Source organism: Mauremys reevesii, linkage group 19, assembly GCF_016161935.1.
Source record: "Mauremys reevesii isolate NIE-2019 linkage group 19, ASM1616193v1, whole genome shotgun sequence".
NCBI classification, from domain to species: domain Eukaryota; kingdom Metazoa; phylum Chordata; order Testudines; family Geoemydidae; genus Mauremys; species Mauremys reevesii.
Window position 1 is genome coordinate 5719843 of NC_052641.1, and position 13530 is coordinate 5733372.

Here is a 13530-nt window from a genome sequence, read left to right on the forward strand (position 1 = left end):
TGTGACAAAACCACATGACTGGCGGGATAAGGGGGCAGTCTCGTCAGGACTGCAGGTCAGGAATGGGGAAAATCAGCAGTGTGAGGTTGCGGGGGGACCCAGGATTAGAACCAAGGGGGTGGGCTGCAGGCCAGGTGTGCAGAGCATTAGCAGAGACTGAGGGGAACAGGCAGCCAGGCCTGGAAACCAGGGTTCAGCAGGGAAGGACTGAGGTGCGTGTGGGAGGGGGAGGGGATGCACAGCAGGGGAATACAGGTCCATAAGCAGAGCTGTGGGGAGGGCAGCTCCTTAATTTCAGGGGCAGGAGCAGAGCTGCTGCAGGGGTGTGCACCCGCCCCGGGAAATCAGAGCCCGCTGCCTTGCTCCACAGACCGAGCTGGGGGTGCAGCACTCACAGCCCTGCGCTAGCTGGGGGACCGAAGCCACAGGGGGGATCCTGACAGCAGCCCCTCCCCCAGGCAGTGCGCTTACCCCAAGTCGTGCTGGTCGTCTCCCAAGGCGACTGGCAGGATGGGGCTGGCCCCGAGCTGCTGCAGCCGCTTGTGCAGCTTCTTCGCAACAAAATTAAACCTGGGCCAAGAAGAATCCGAGACACAGACACAGTTGGGGGGGGCTTTACACTTGGGAGCAAGCAATCCCATTGCTGCTGGGCAGCGAAGCAGGGGGCTGGTGCCTGCCCCAGCCCCCCCCAAACCTGATAGCCCGTGGTCCTGCTTGCTTGGCCCCACGTGCACATTTCTGTCCTGTTGCCGAGCCGACAGGACGGACTGGGCTCCCCCAGCTGAGGGGGACGGACCGGGGTGCAGCACGTCCCCATGATCCTACCTGCTCCCCGGGAGGGGCTGGCCGGCTTTCAAGGAAAAGAATCTCCCACCCTCCCATCAGCCTTTGAATGCCCAGAAAACAGGCTCTCGCTCCCAGGCACGGCTTCTTCCCCACAGCTATCCTGCCTGCACACAGGCCAGGCAGGCGAGAGCCTCTGGGCTCCAGCCACGGCTCTGCTGCTGGGCCGCCCTCTCCCCGGGGGGGCTGGGCGGCCGACACGCAGCCTGGGCTGCCCTCTCCCCGGGGGGGGGGCTGGGCGGCCGACACGCAGCCCGGGCTGCCCTCTCCCCGGGGGTACTGGGGGGCTCACACGCAGCCGGGCTGCCCTCTCCCGGGGCTGGGGGCCGACACGCAGCCCGGGCTGCCTCTCCCGGGGGCGGGGCTGGGCGGCCGACACACAGCCCGGGCTGCCCTCTCCCGGGGCTGGGGGCTGACACGCAGCCCGGGCTGCCTCTCACCGGGGCTGGGCAGCTCAGCTCACACGCAGCCCGGGCTGCCTCTCCCGGGGCTGGGCAGCCGACACGCAGCCCGGGCTGCCCTCTCCCGGGGCTGGAGGGCCGACACGCAGCCCGGGCTGCCCTCTCCCGGGCGGGGCTGGGGCCGACACGCAGCCCGGGCTGCCCTCTCCCGGGGCTGGGGCCGACACGCAGCCCGGGCTGCCTCTCCCCGGGGCTGGGGGGCTGACACGCAGCCCGTGCTGCCCTCTCCCCGGGGGGGCTGGGCGGCCGACACGCAGCCCGTGCTGCCCTCTCCCCGGGGGGGGCTGGGTGGCCGACACGCAGCCCGGGTCGCCCTCTCCCCGGGGGGGCTGGGCGGGTCACACGCAGCCGGGGCTGCCCTCTCCCCGGGGGTACTGGGGGGCTCACACGCAGCACGGGCTGCCCTCTCCCCGGGGGTGGGGGCTGGGCTGCCGACACGCAGCCGGGGCTGCCCTCTCCCGGGGCTGCCGCCGCCCGCCCACGCAGCATAGGCTGCCGTCTCCCTGGGGGGGCTGGGTGGCCGACACACACCCCGGGCCGCCCTCTCCCCGGGGGTGCCGCTCGCCCCCCGCCCCGCAGCGTAGGCTGCCCTCTCCCCGGGCACATCACTTGCGCGACACACGCACCAGGCTGCCCTGCTCAGCCTACAGACCCAACAGATCCTCTAGTGACTTTGAGCTTTTCCGATATCCCGGGTTGATTTGCACAGAGGGTCTCAGAACAGCTCTCCTCACCCCAACGCACTCGGTGCTGGGAGGGGATTGATCAACGGCTTTCAGCAACCCGCAGGCCTGGCTGGGAACTCAGTGCGTAATACTGCCAAGGGCCGTGGACAAGCCACTCACTTGGGATAGGAGGAGTCTCCGAGGCCCAGCACAGCATAGTCCATCTGGCAAAGGGAGGCGGGGGACAGGTTCTTTCGGAAGATAAACCTCCAGAAATTCTACAAGCAAACACAGTCAAGAATCGCACGGCTCCAACGTGCACCCATCCCACAGGCTGCTCTACCCTCCTGCCCCGCGGGCCCAATCCTGCTGGGGCGGGGCCGTGATCGACTGGGGTCTGTCTCAGTTGGGTGATCGGTTCAGCTGAGTCCTTGGAGATGCAGAATACAATGAGTTCTCTGCTTTATCCAGCAAACTGAAGCCAGGAAACAAGCAACAGTCGGCCTTGCCATGGTGTCAGTCAGCAGGGAGCACTCGGCAAGCACAAGCCAAGCCCTGCCTTGCCATGACAGCAGGACAAACTGAGGCCACCATCACCCAGCAAGCTGCTGAGATGGCATCACCTTCCACATTTATGTCCTAGCAGAAGTAGCAGGTGCTTTTCAGCCCCGAAGTCTCCCCAAAGAAAGGCTGTGATGGGGCTATTGTCGCATGGGGTCCCATGTAGCCCCATGATCCCCATCTCTGGCTCCCCTCCTGGTCTCTATAACCCTCCACCACTCCCTACACATCCCACCCGCGCTCCCCAAATCGCTGCAAGCAGGCGCCACCTGCTGCTGCCTGCCTGTTTAGGAAACAATCGGTTCTCGCAGAAACACAGTCACAGGAGTCAAACTGGGGGTAGGAACAATACCTTCATGTTGTCAGGCGGGTCCCCCTGGCCCGTGGTTGCACACACAAATACCACCAGCAGCTCCTGGATCAGCTGCGCCTGCGGGCACAACAAACATGGACACACGCGGTTAGGCCAGCAACCTTCAACATCCACTGGCAACCTGCACAAGACAGCGCACACTGCCCCCCCGGCCCAGCCCCCGCCCCACCCTGCCCCCTCCCAGCCCGACCCCCACACCCGCAGTCACAGCCCTGCATAATGCACCCCCTCTCACAGTCAGACCCCCACACTGTCATGCACACTGCCCCCCACACACAGCCAGACCGATACACTGCCCCCCTGGCACAGCCCCCGGCCCACCCTGCCCCCTCACAGCCAGACCCCCCCACACCCGCAGTCACAGCCCTGCATAATGCACCCCCTCTCACATAGTCAGAACCCCCCACACACACTGTCATGCACACTGCCCCCCCACACACACACAGCCAGACCGATGCACTGCCCCCCTGCACAGCTACAGCCCTCCACATGGGCCCTGCACACAGCCAGACCCACACCCTGCCCCCAGCCCTGCATACCCCCACCACAGCTCCAACCCCGCACAGCCAGACCCCGCACAGCCCCCTCTGCACGGCCAGATCCACACACTGCCCCAGTCCTGCACACCGCCCCGCACAGCCAGACCCACTGCCACAGCCCCAGCCCCGCACACCGCCCCCCGCATGGCCAGACCCACACACTTCCCCAGTCCTGCACACCGCCCCCCCGCATGGCCAGACCCCCTGCACAGCCCCAGTCCCGTGCACCGCCCAACCCACACCTTGCCCCCAGCCCTGCATACCACCCCCCCCACAGTTCCAACCCCCCGCACAGCCAGACCCCCTGCACCGCCCCTCCGCATGGCCAGCCCCACACACTGCCCCCCGCACAGCCCCACACAGCTCCAGCCCCACACGCTGCCCCGCCCCCCCACAGGACACCAGCAGGGAGGGCATTCTGGGCACAGGCAGCCAAGTGAGCACTGCATGGATCCTCCCGGCAGCAGTATCTGATCCAGCAGCTTTAACCAGGCCCAGGTTTACGCAGTTCAGCCGTGTGCTCAGAAGGGCCTGGCGCACTTTGTCACAGCCTCTCGGCCCACCCAGCACAGCACGAACAGCAGGTTTTAACAAGACCCGTTTGTGGTTTTCGCAAGTGGCTTTGTCTTCTCTCATTCTGGCCCCTGGCACCCCCAGTTTCTGCAGCACACGCTCATGCTCTTTGTCTCGGAGAAAATGGCCTTAAGTAAACTCAGGGTGGCACCAATTTGCACTAACACAGCTAAAGGCATGTTTAACTCCTGGCCCAGTTCTCAGTCTCTGCAGCAGCGCAGAGCTTGTGCGCTTGCAAGGGGACTCGGAGGCCGGCGCACCAGCCAAGCCTTGTCAGAGGACAGCGGCTGACGTGTAGCCGGGGTGCTGTCCAGCGCCCCTGAAAGGAACTCGGTGGCAAGGGATGAAGATAGAAGCTGCACAAGGCTCTTCTCGGCCTCAGCATTCATTTTACCCCCGCACTCACCACAGGGTAACTGTCCAGGGCCTCCACCCTGCAGTGAAAGCGGCGCCGCTTGGCTTCCCTGCCAATTCTCTCGGCTGTATCTTGAGCCGTCCCAGTCTGGCTGCCAAAGAGAACGAGGAGCTTCCGTTCCGCCATCTGAAAGAGACAAAACTACTCAGCAGAGCCCAGGGGAGCTGCAGCGCTCTCGCACAGTTCAGGGGCCCTGTCGTGCTGGGAGCCACTCCGGGGAGTCACCGGGAGCTTCAGCAGGATCCTGTTTGGGTGGAGTCCAGGGAGCGATGCTTCAGCAGCTAGCACATACCAGGGCCTAGGGGTTAGAACAAGGCACTAGCAATCAGAGATTCGAGACTCTAGTCCCACGTCCGCTGCTGCCTTGCTGGGCAGCCTTGGGCGAGGCTGCAGTCTGCCCAGCTGCAGAATGCATGTGACAATAGTGCCTAAGTGACTGGCTGAAAGAGAGGTGCTGAGACTTAATTAACTTTTGAGAGTCTCCAAAGAGAAACACCAGAGGAGGGACAAAGTAGCATGATTACCACGTGGGTAAAGGGACTTGACAGCAGGGATGCTGCTGGCTCAAAGTCGAGTCGACTGCAGACAATGATTTCAAAGTAGTGTCAGGCCCCTGCCAACCGCTGTTGATTTGCAATCCCACTTCCCTAGCTTTCAAATATTTCCCACCCCTCCAGGACCAGCTCTAGGCACCAGCAAACCAAGCACGTTCTCGGAGCGGCACAATTCCAGGGGCGGCACTCCGGCCACCTTTTTTTTTTTTCGCTTCGGCAGTTGCGTTCTCGGAGGGTTTTTTTTTTTGCTTGGGGCGGCAAAAACCCTAGAGCCGGCCCTGCACCCCTTGTTGCTGTGTGAAGGACCCACAAACACACAGGAGAAGTGACTCACTATCTAGAACGGGAACAGCAACACTAGCTAGACACAAAGTGCCACCAACTGTACAAGGATCTGACCAGGGGATTTTTCCTCCCTAATCTCTTTTGGTGCCGGGGATCCTGTGTGCATGGCTCTCATGTCCCAGGTCAGACTGAAGCCTGAGCTTCAAGGTGATGGTGTCCCTGGAGGACTACGGCAGTGGTTCTCAAACTTCTGTGCTGCTGACCCCTTTCAAATAGCAAGCATGTTGCTTATAAATTACAAACACTTTTTATACATTTAACACCATTATAAATGCTGGATGCAAAGCAGGGTTTGGGGTGGAGGCTGACAGCTCGTGACCCCCATGTAATAACCTTGCGACCCCCTGAGGGGTCCTGAACCCCAGTTTGAGAACCCCTGGACTACGGGGTGTATCTTACTTCCAACCAAGGAGAGAGTGAAACTCCCACCAACTCCAGCAGGGGCAGTATCGGGCATTTGTTTTAAAAACATCTATGGTACCTGCCCATTGCTGCAGTATCAGGGTGCACCGTCATCGGCCAACAGCAGAGTCGTCCCCCTACAGCCCCAGGGCCAGACGCACGATTCCAAAAGGGGCAGGGGGCCACGGTCGGTACTCTGGGGCAGCCGCGCTGATGCATACCACTCAGCCAGCACTGGGAGCAGAACTACCTGCCAGACCTGCTGGATTTCCCCTGCTTTGAGGGAGGGGAGTCTCCAGTGGGCACAGAGCCAGTATGTTCCCACATCACCGCTCCCACTGCCCTGGCTGCAGGTGGCATGTTGGGGTGCAGAGGGGCACATCGGACGTGGAAGGGGCAGCGGCTGTTGCAGGCTGTGCTCAACTATCCCCAGCAGCAGTGGGGTCCCCAGGGGACTGATGCCACCTAGTGGGGGTTAGGGTAACCCCCAGGTTGCTCTGCCCGGGGCTGGGGCAGAGAATCAGGAACTGGAACTGCGGGTTGGTCTCACCTCTCCCGGAGGCTGTGTGGGGCTCAGGTCCCTCTAAGCTGCACGGCAGCCTATAAAGCGCCATGCAGGAGGGAGAGATGGCAGGGGAGAGGCACCTATCCCACGGCCCCGGCCCCAGCCCTGCAGCAGGGAGAGAGAGCTGGGGGGAGTCCTCTCTCTCCCCCCTTAGCCCCAGAGTAGCCTGCACCCCAAACCCCTCATCCCTGGACCCCCTGCCGGAGCTCTCACCCCCTCACCCCTCTGCTCCAGCCCTTAGCCCCCTCCTGCACCCCAGCCGCGCCCCAGAGTCCGGAACCCCAGCCGCAGCCCTCACCCCCTCATACCCCAGCCCTGTGCCCCCACCCCCACTCCGAACCCCTCAGCCCCACCCCCGTCACATGAATTTTATTACGGGCCCCAGTACGGAGATGAGGTGTCACACATCACCTCCATATTGGTGCCCATAAGAAAATTCATTCCGCACCTGCGTGGTAAAAATGAGAGGGGGCACTGGTGTGGGAGCAGGGAGCCGTCCGGTGCCAGAGGCTGCTCTAGGCTCAGGCAGAGCCAGTCAAGCCCCTGCCCTGCTCTCCCTGGGGCTCCCAGCAGGGAAGCAGCTGACTGAGCAGCCAGAGCTACTCTCTTGCCCCACCTCAACGCAGCACACAGCCAGCAGGGGGTGCTGCTGAGCAGCTGCAGCAGGTTCTTGGAGTGCCCCTGGGGCTTCGTGGGAAGCAACGAACCCAATCTCCTCCCCATAGCGGTGGGGATTGAACCCACTGCCTCTTGTCCTGCCCTCTGTGGCAAGAGAGAACAACTTTTATCCATCTGTTTTCTGGCAGCCTTTCAAGCATTTGAAGACTGCTATCGTGTCCCCTCTTTTCTAAACTAAACGTACCCGGTTCCTTCAGAACCTTGCTCACCTGCCTGGCATTCCATCCCGTTGATCATCTTTGTTGCTCACCTCTGGATCCTCCCGTTTCTCCACATCCTTTCTATACACTGGTGACCAAAACTGGACACAGTAGCCCAGCTGATGCCTAACCAGCACTGAGTAGTACTCGATCATCTCCCGAGACCTGCTCTGTTAAAGCAACCTAAACTCGCATTTGCTTTTTTTGCAACAGCATCACGTTGCTGACTCATGTTGAGCTTGTGATCCACCACGGCTCCCAGAGCCTTCTCAGCAGTGCTGCTGCCAAGCCAGTTCTCCCTGTAGCAGGGTGCTGGTGCAAAGGCACCTAATTAGCCCCTGTTCAGCCAGCCCCAATCAGGGGAAATAGATTGGGGCTGGGGAGAAGCCTGGTGCCTGGCCTTTAGAACGGGCTGCACCTGTGGGCCTGAGGATTCAGGGGCTATACAGGCTGGCTGGCAGAAGGGGGAATGGCCAGGGGAAGGTCAGTCTCCAGGCTGAGGGCAGACTCGGCGGAAGAGGAGCTTGTCAGGCCTGCGAGCTGTATATAGTATATCACTGGTGGTTGGAAATGTGGCACTGAAGAACTAGAGGCCTCTCTGAGTTTTATTGGGGCAGCCAGTGGGCCCCAGGAAGAGGGGCAGGCAGAGGACCTTGTTACACTCCCCCATTCTGCATTTGTGCAGTTGGTTTTTCTTCCCTAAGTGCAGCATCTTACATTTGTCTTTGTTGAATTTCATTTTGTTGTCTATAGCCCAGTTCTCCAATGTATCAAGATCCCTCTGAATTGTAGCTCTAGCCTCCAACGTGTTGGCAACCCCCCTAGCTTTGAGTCATCTGCCAATCTGATCAGTGTGCTCGCTAGTCCTACATCCAGGTCATCAATAAAGATGTTACGCAACACCGGACCCAGAACAGATCCCTGTGGAACCCCACTTGGAGACCCCCCTCCAGCCTGACATCATCCCATTAATAGTTACTCTTTGTTTGCGGTTCTTTAACCAATGATGTACCCACTTAATGGTAGTTCTGCCAAACCTGCATTTCTCCAGCTTACCTATCAGAATGTCATGTGGGATTGTATCAAAAGCCTTGCTGAAGTCCATGTACATAAATTATGTCCACCGCATTCCTCCTATTCCCCCAAACCTGGCTGTTTGACCAGGTAGCAAGTTACCAGGATGGCTCCCACCCACCTCCTCCCACTTATGTGTAGCCAGGAGATTCTGACAACTTCATCTGGATGAGGATTTTGCAATTGCCGTCTATGCCTTTGTCACAATGATGCAGCGTGCTCTATATTTTAAACCCATCTGGAAACCGAATCTGATATAAAAGTCAACCACCTGTTTGTGAAGTATCTCACTGTGGGATCTGCCTGTGTGAGACACTTGTCTTCTCTCCTGGAGATACCCCACCACAGGGGCAGTCAGCAGAGGGGCTTGAGCTAGAGTCTGCTAGATATAAATGAGAGGTATTTGCCGACAGGGCATTCTCCGGGAGGGGCTGACACACAGAGGTGGCTCACTGCTCTAAGGCAGCAACAGCTGTCAGGCCTGACGCACACACTACACCTAACGTTGCTATGATATAGACCCCAAATGATACAATGTAATGTACCACTGGAAAACTCACAACTCACTGATCATTAATATTAGTGTGTGGTGTATGTACAGGTAACACGCAAAATTACAAATGTGCTGAAACTATGTTCTTAAAATGGCAGGCAAGCAGGTCATAGGGTACCCCAACCTAGACAAAGGAATGTGGTTCCGCCAGCTTGAATGTGTCTCCAAGGTAAATCAAGAGATACTGGAAATATTTTTATATTAACATACACAAAGTCATCAACCTACCATTGAGAGCACCAGCATGTATCAACTGATTGTATACAATATGACTGTATTATAAAAGTGTATTGAATAAAGTCTTTTATGAACGCCTGACACACACTGGTGACTAATATTGTGAAACGTCTGTGCTCACACTATATGAGGAATTATGGACATTCACTGATATGACGCTTTAAAGTCTGTGACCAAAAACGGGGGAAACGTGTTTTCTCCCAGACAGGACGGAAGGCAGCTACCTTACCTGTCGCCAATCCATGTAAATTAAGAATACAATGGAAGCCCAATTTACATATAAATCAGCAGGGGGGTGGGTAGCACACAGGAAGGGAAGAACAGCAAGAAGCCTTCCTGGCTCTTGAAAGAGAGACAGTGCATTTGGGGATGATATAAGGGGGGTAAAAAGACATTTAAGGTATCATTCATCTGGGGTATTCCAGGGCCCGGAGCTCTTGAAATCACAGAGTGCTGGGTCCTTCAACCAAGGGGGTTGAAATCTCTGGGAACTAAGTTTAGGTAGGAAACTTACTGAGGCAAAGATTGTAATTTGCTGAAACTAGGTTTAAATCTCATATCTCATCTCAAAAAGGCTATACTGGCATTAGAAAAAGTTCCAGAAAGGGCAACTAAAATGATTAGGGGTTAGGAACGGGTCCCATATGAGGAGAGATTAAAGATGCTAGGACTTTTCAACTTGGAAAAGAGGAGACTAAGGGGGGATATGATAGAGGTATATAAAATCATGAGTGGTGTGGAGAAAGTGAATAAGGAAAAGTTATTTACTTGTTTCCGTAATATAAGAACTAGGGGCCACCAAATGAAATTAATGGGCAGCAGGTTTAAAACAAATAAAAGGAAGTTCTTCTTCACACAGCGCACAGTCAACCTGTGGAACTCCTTGCCTGAAGAGGTTGTGAAGGCTAGGACTATAACAGGGTTTAAAGAGAACTAGATAAATTAATGGAGGTTAAGTCCATAAATGGCTATTAGCCAGGATGGGTAAGAATGGTGTCCCTAGCCTCTGTTTGTCAGAGGGTGGAGATGGATGGCAGGAGAGAGATCACTTGATCATTACCTGTTAGGTTCACTCCCTCTGGGGGACCTGGCATTGGCCACTGTCGGTAGACAGATACTGGGCTGGATGGACCTTTGGTCTGACTCAGTATGGCCGTTCTTATGTTCTTAAATCTTAAAGTGTATTTCTACATTTGTTTGTTTGTAACCCTGTCTTTATTCCCTATACCTGGTATCAGTTAAGCCTTTTCTTTAATAAACTTTTTTTTTTATCTAAACCAGCTCAATACTGTGATTGAAATGAGTGGTTGTTAAACACCAGTTGGATTAATGAGCTGCTGTTTCTGTCTCTTTAAAGAAGCTGCACATTTAATAACTGTGAATAATTTGGACAATTGTAATGTCAAGCCTGAACTGAACAAAAGTATTGTCAATGCTAGGCCTCAAACTTCTGGAAGTTTCACAAAGCAAGCCTTGTAAAGTTAGCTTTAAAAAGCAAGCTTTGCAAAAGGAAACAGACTTGTGGTCAAAACGCGCTGCAACCAGATATCTCACTTTGTAGGAGTCAGCACCTTGTGTTAAGTTGTACCCCCCCAGGCACAGCTTGTCTAACTCACATTAACCACATTTAAAACAACTGGCTACAAGGAGATAAGTAAACATAAATTATACAGTCAAAGCGACACAAGGAGATAAGTAAGCATAAATTATACAGGCAAAGCGACAGCACAGACCACACTGAGAATCTGGCCTACCCTGACTGGTCGGTCTGTTTTAAAACACGGCTGAACAGACAAGATAAAAAGAACAAAGGACTGTGTGTGTGTCGGTCATAAGGGAAACCTGACCCACACCCCTTGAACTGAAGGGATGTGCACTTCTCGACTGTCTGTACCTGGCCAGTGCAGAAAACGGCCGACTGAAGGGTAACGTATTTTTGGGCGAATGCAGGGTAAGTTTATGGAGTAAAGAAGTCTGGTTGCTTGAGCTGAATTGATCTCAAGTCTGTATCGATACTATAGTGTTAAGAATAGTAGTAAGTAGTTGATGAATAATAACTTTACATGTACTTGTGCTTGTCTTCAGTATAACTTGCCATTTATATTAATCCTTATTCAGTGTTGGTCTTTATTCTTGCTTTTCTTATTTTGTCTGTGTTGCCTTTATAGTCGAAAATCATTACAAACCTTTTTTTGAGGAATAATCAGTAGTTTTCAATTTTCTTATACGGGCACTACTCAACCTCATTACATCTGTGTTGGGTGGTGGGAACTGGCTATCACCCAGGACACAACTAGGCCCCTGATGCATGTCCCCCTCTTCCTTCATCTCCGCAATAACGGCTGTGTTCCAGGAGATGGCGCCAGAGGGAGACAGTTTTGCGGAAATTTGGGACCAGGTGGGAGGTGCAGGGGATCATTCTGCAAAAACACTAACTGGGCAGTGGAAGCCAGGGTATGACCTGCATGCTTGTCTGCTGGCTAGTGATGTATGGGCTGTGAAACGTAGCAGCATAGCATTTAAGAGACCCAGAGCTGCAGAGAAGGGGGTGATATAACCCCTTACTGGTCTGGGTTGAACCCCAAAATGTCACAGGGTGTCAACTTTGGACCGGGCTCTGGGCCCATCTACTCTCCCTGGCATTTGAAAGGGCAAGGTTTATGAGGGTGGAATTGTTCAATCTTTATTTTCTGCTACATCCCTGCTGGAACTGTAGCAGCTGTAGAACTTGGACCTGTATTTTGGCAAAGCTCCTAGAGCAAGGAATAGAATCACAGAATCATAGAACTGGAAGGGACCTGGAGAGGTCATCTCATCCAGTCCCCTGCACTCATGGCAGGACTGATGATCTAGACCATCCCTGACAGGTGTTTCTCTAACCTGCTCTTAAAAGTCTCCAATGATGGAGATTCCACAACCTCCCTAGGCAATTTATTCCAGTGCTTAACCACCCTGACAGTTAGGAAGTTTTTCCTAATGTCCAACCTAAACCGCCCTTGCTGCAGTTTAAGCCCATTGATTCTTGTCCTGTCCTCAGAGGTTAAGAAGAACAATTTTTTTCCCTCCTCCTCCTAACAACCTTTTATGTACTTGAAAACTGTTATCATGTCCCCTCTCAGCCTTCTCTTTGCCAGACTAAACAAACCCAATTTTTTCTATCTTCCCTCATAGATCATGTTTTCTAGACTGTTAATCATTTTTGTTGCTCTTCTCTGGACTCTCTCCAATTTGTCCACATCCTTCCTGACATGTGGCACCCAGAACTGGACACAATACTCCAGTTGAGACCTAATCAGAGTGGAGTAGAGTAGAGTGGAAGAATTACTTCTCATGTCCTGCTTACAACACTCCTGCTAATACATCCCAGAATGATGTTCACTTTTTTTTGCAGCAGTGTTACACCGTTGACTCATATTTAGCCTGTGGTCCACTATGACCCCCAGATCCCTTTCCGCAGTACTGCTTCCTAGGCAGTCATTTCCCACTTTGTATGTGTGCAACTGATTGGACCTTCCTGGAGTCCTTTGCATTTGTCCTTATTGAATTTCATCCTATTTACTTCAGATCCTTTCTCCAGTTTATCCAGATCATTTTGAATTTTAATCCTATCCTCCAAAGCACTTGCAACGCCCCCACCCTAGCTTGGTATCATCCACAAACTTTATAAGTGTACTCTCTATGCCATTATCTAAAGCACTGATGAAGATATTGAACAGAACTGGACCCAGAACTGATCCCTGCAGGACCCCACTCGTTATGCCCTTCCAGCATGACTGTGAACCACTGATAATTACTCTCTGAGAACAGTTTTCCCACCAATTTTGCACCCACCTTATAATAGCTCCACCTAGGTTGCAGTTGCCCAGTTTATGAAAGATTTATAATAGATGCTTTTTATTTATAACAGACGCTTTTATCTTTTTGTCCCTCTATAAAATGAAATAAATCAATCTAGAGTTAAGGTTGGTAGGTGACAAAGCCAAAGGTTGGTAGGTGACAAACCCGCTTACCAGGAAGTCCACGGCTAAGAAAGTGTAAGTATTAAAGTATATAAATGATAAGTGAAGTTAAGGTAGGTGATGGTCAGACAAAGCTTTGTAATGGGGCATTAAAGCAGAGAGCACATATCAGCAACTTGAAGGCAAAACTCCTTACAAAAACATTGCAGTTATTGTAAAGAACAGCAACGCAGTACTCCACCCCCGGCCTTCCCTGACCTATCGGCCGCTTTCAACATAGTCAGTTGGGGGCAGGTATTTGTACCTGGTAATGTGGGTCCCTTCTGAGGGTCCTAAACACCACCTTGACCCTTCCTCTCTCCACTGTGTAATAACAGAGCTAATTTAGACTGAAGTAAGAGTCTTGTTACATGCTGCAGAGCTGAAATCCCTGGTACCTAGGTCTAAGCACTAGAAAAAAAACCCTATATACTCCTCTTCTTGAAACCCTGTCCTGCCTTGGCTTGTGACTGTCCTCCCTGGCTCTTTTCCTG

General features: G+C 54.1%; 1 protein-coding gene across 1 annotated transcript in view; it reads right to left on the reverse strand.

Moving 5' to 3' along the window:
• NDOR1 (NADPH dependent diflavin oxidoreductase 1) overlaps positions 1-13530 on the reverse strand; it is a 40244-nt gene that overhangs the window by 26069 nt on the left and 645 nt on the right. The window contains exons 2-5 of the mRNA XM_039506436.1: positions 4422-4556; positions 2883-2960; positions 2150-2247; positions 472-570 (exon numbers count right to left, since the gene is read on the reverse strand). Of these exons, the coding sequence (XP_039362370.1) occupies positions 472-570; positions 2150-2247; positions 2883-2960; positions 4422-4556 (410 nt within the window). The remainder of the gene's footprint in view (positions 1-471; positions 571-2149; positions 2248-2882; positions 2961-4421; positions 4557-13530) is intronic.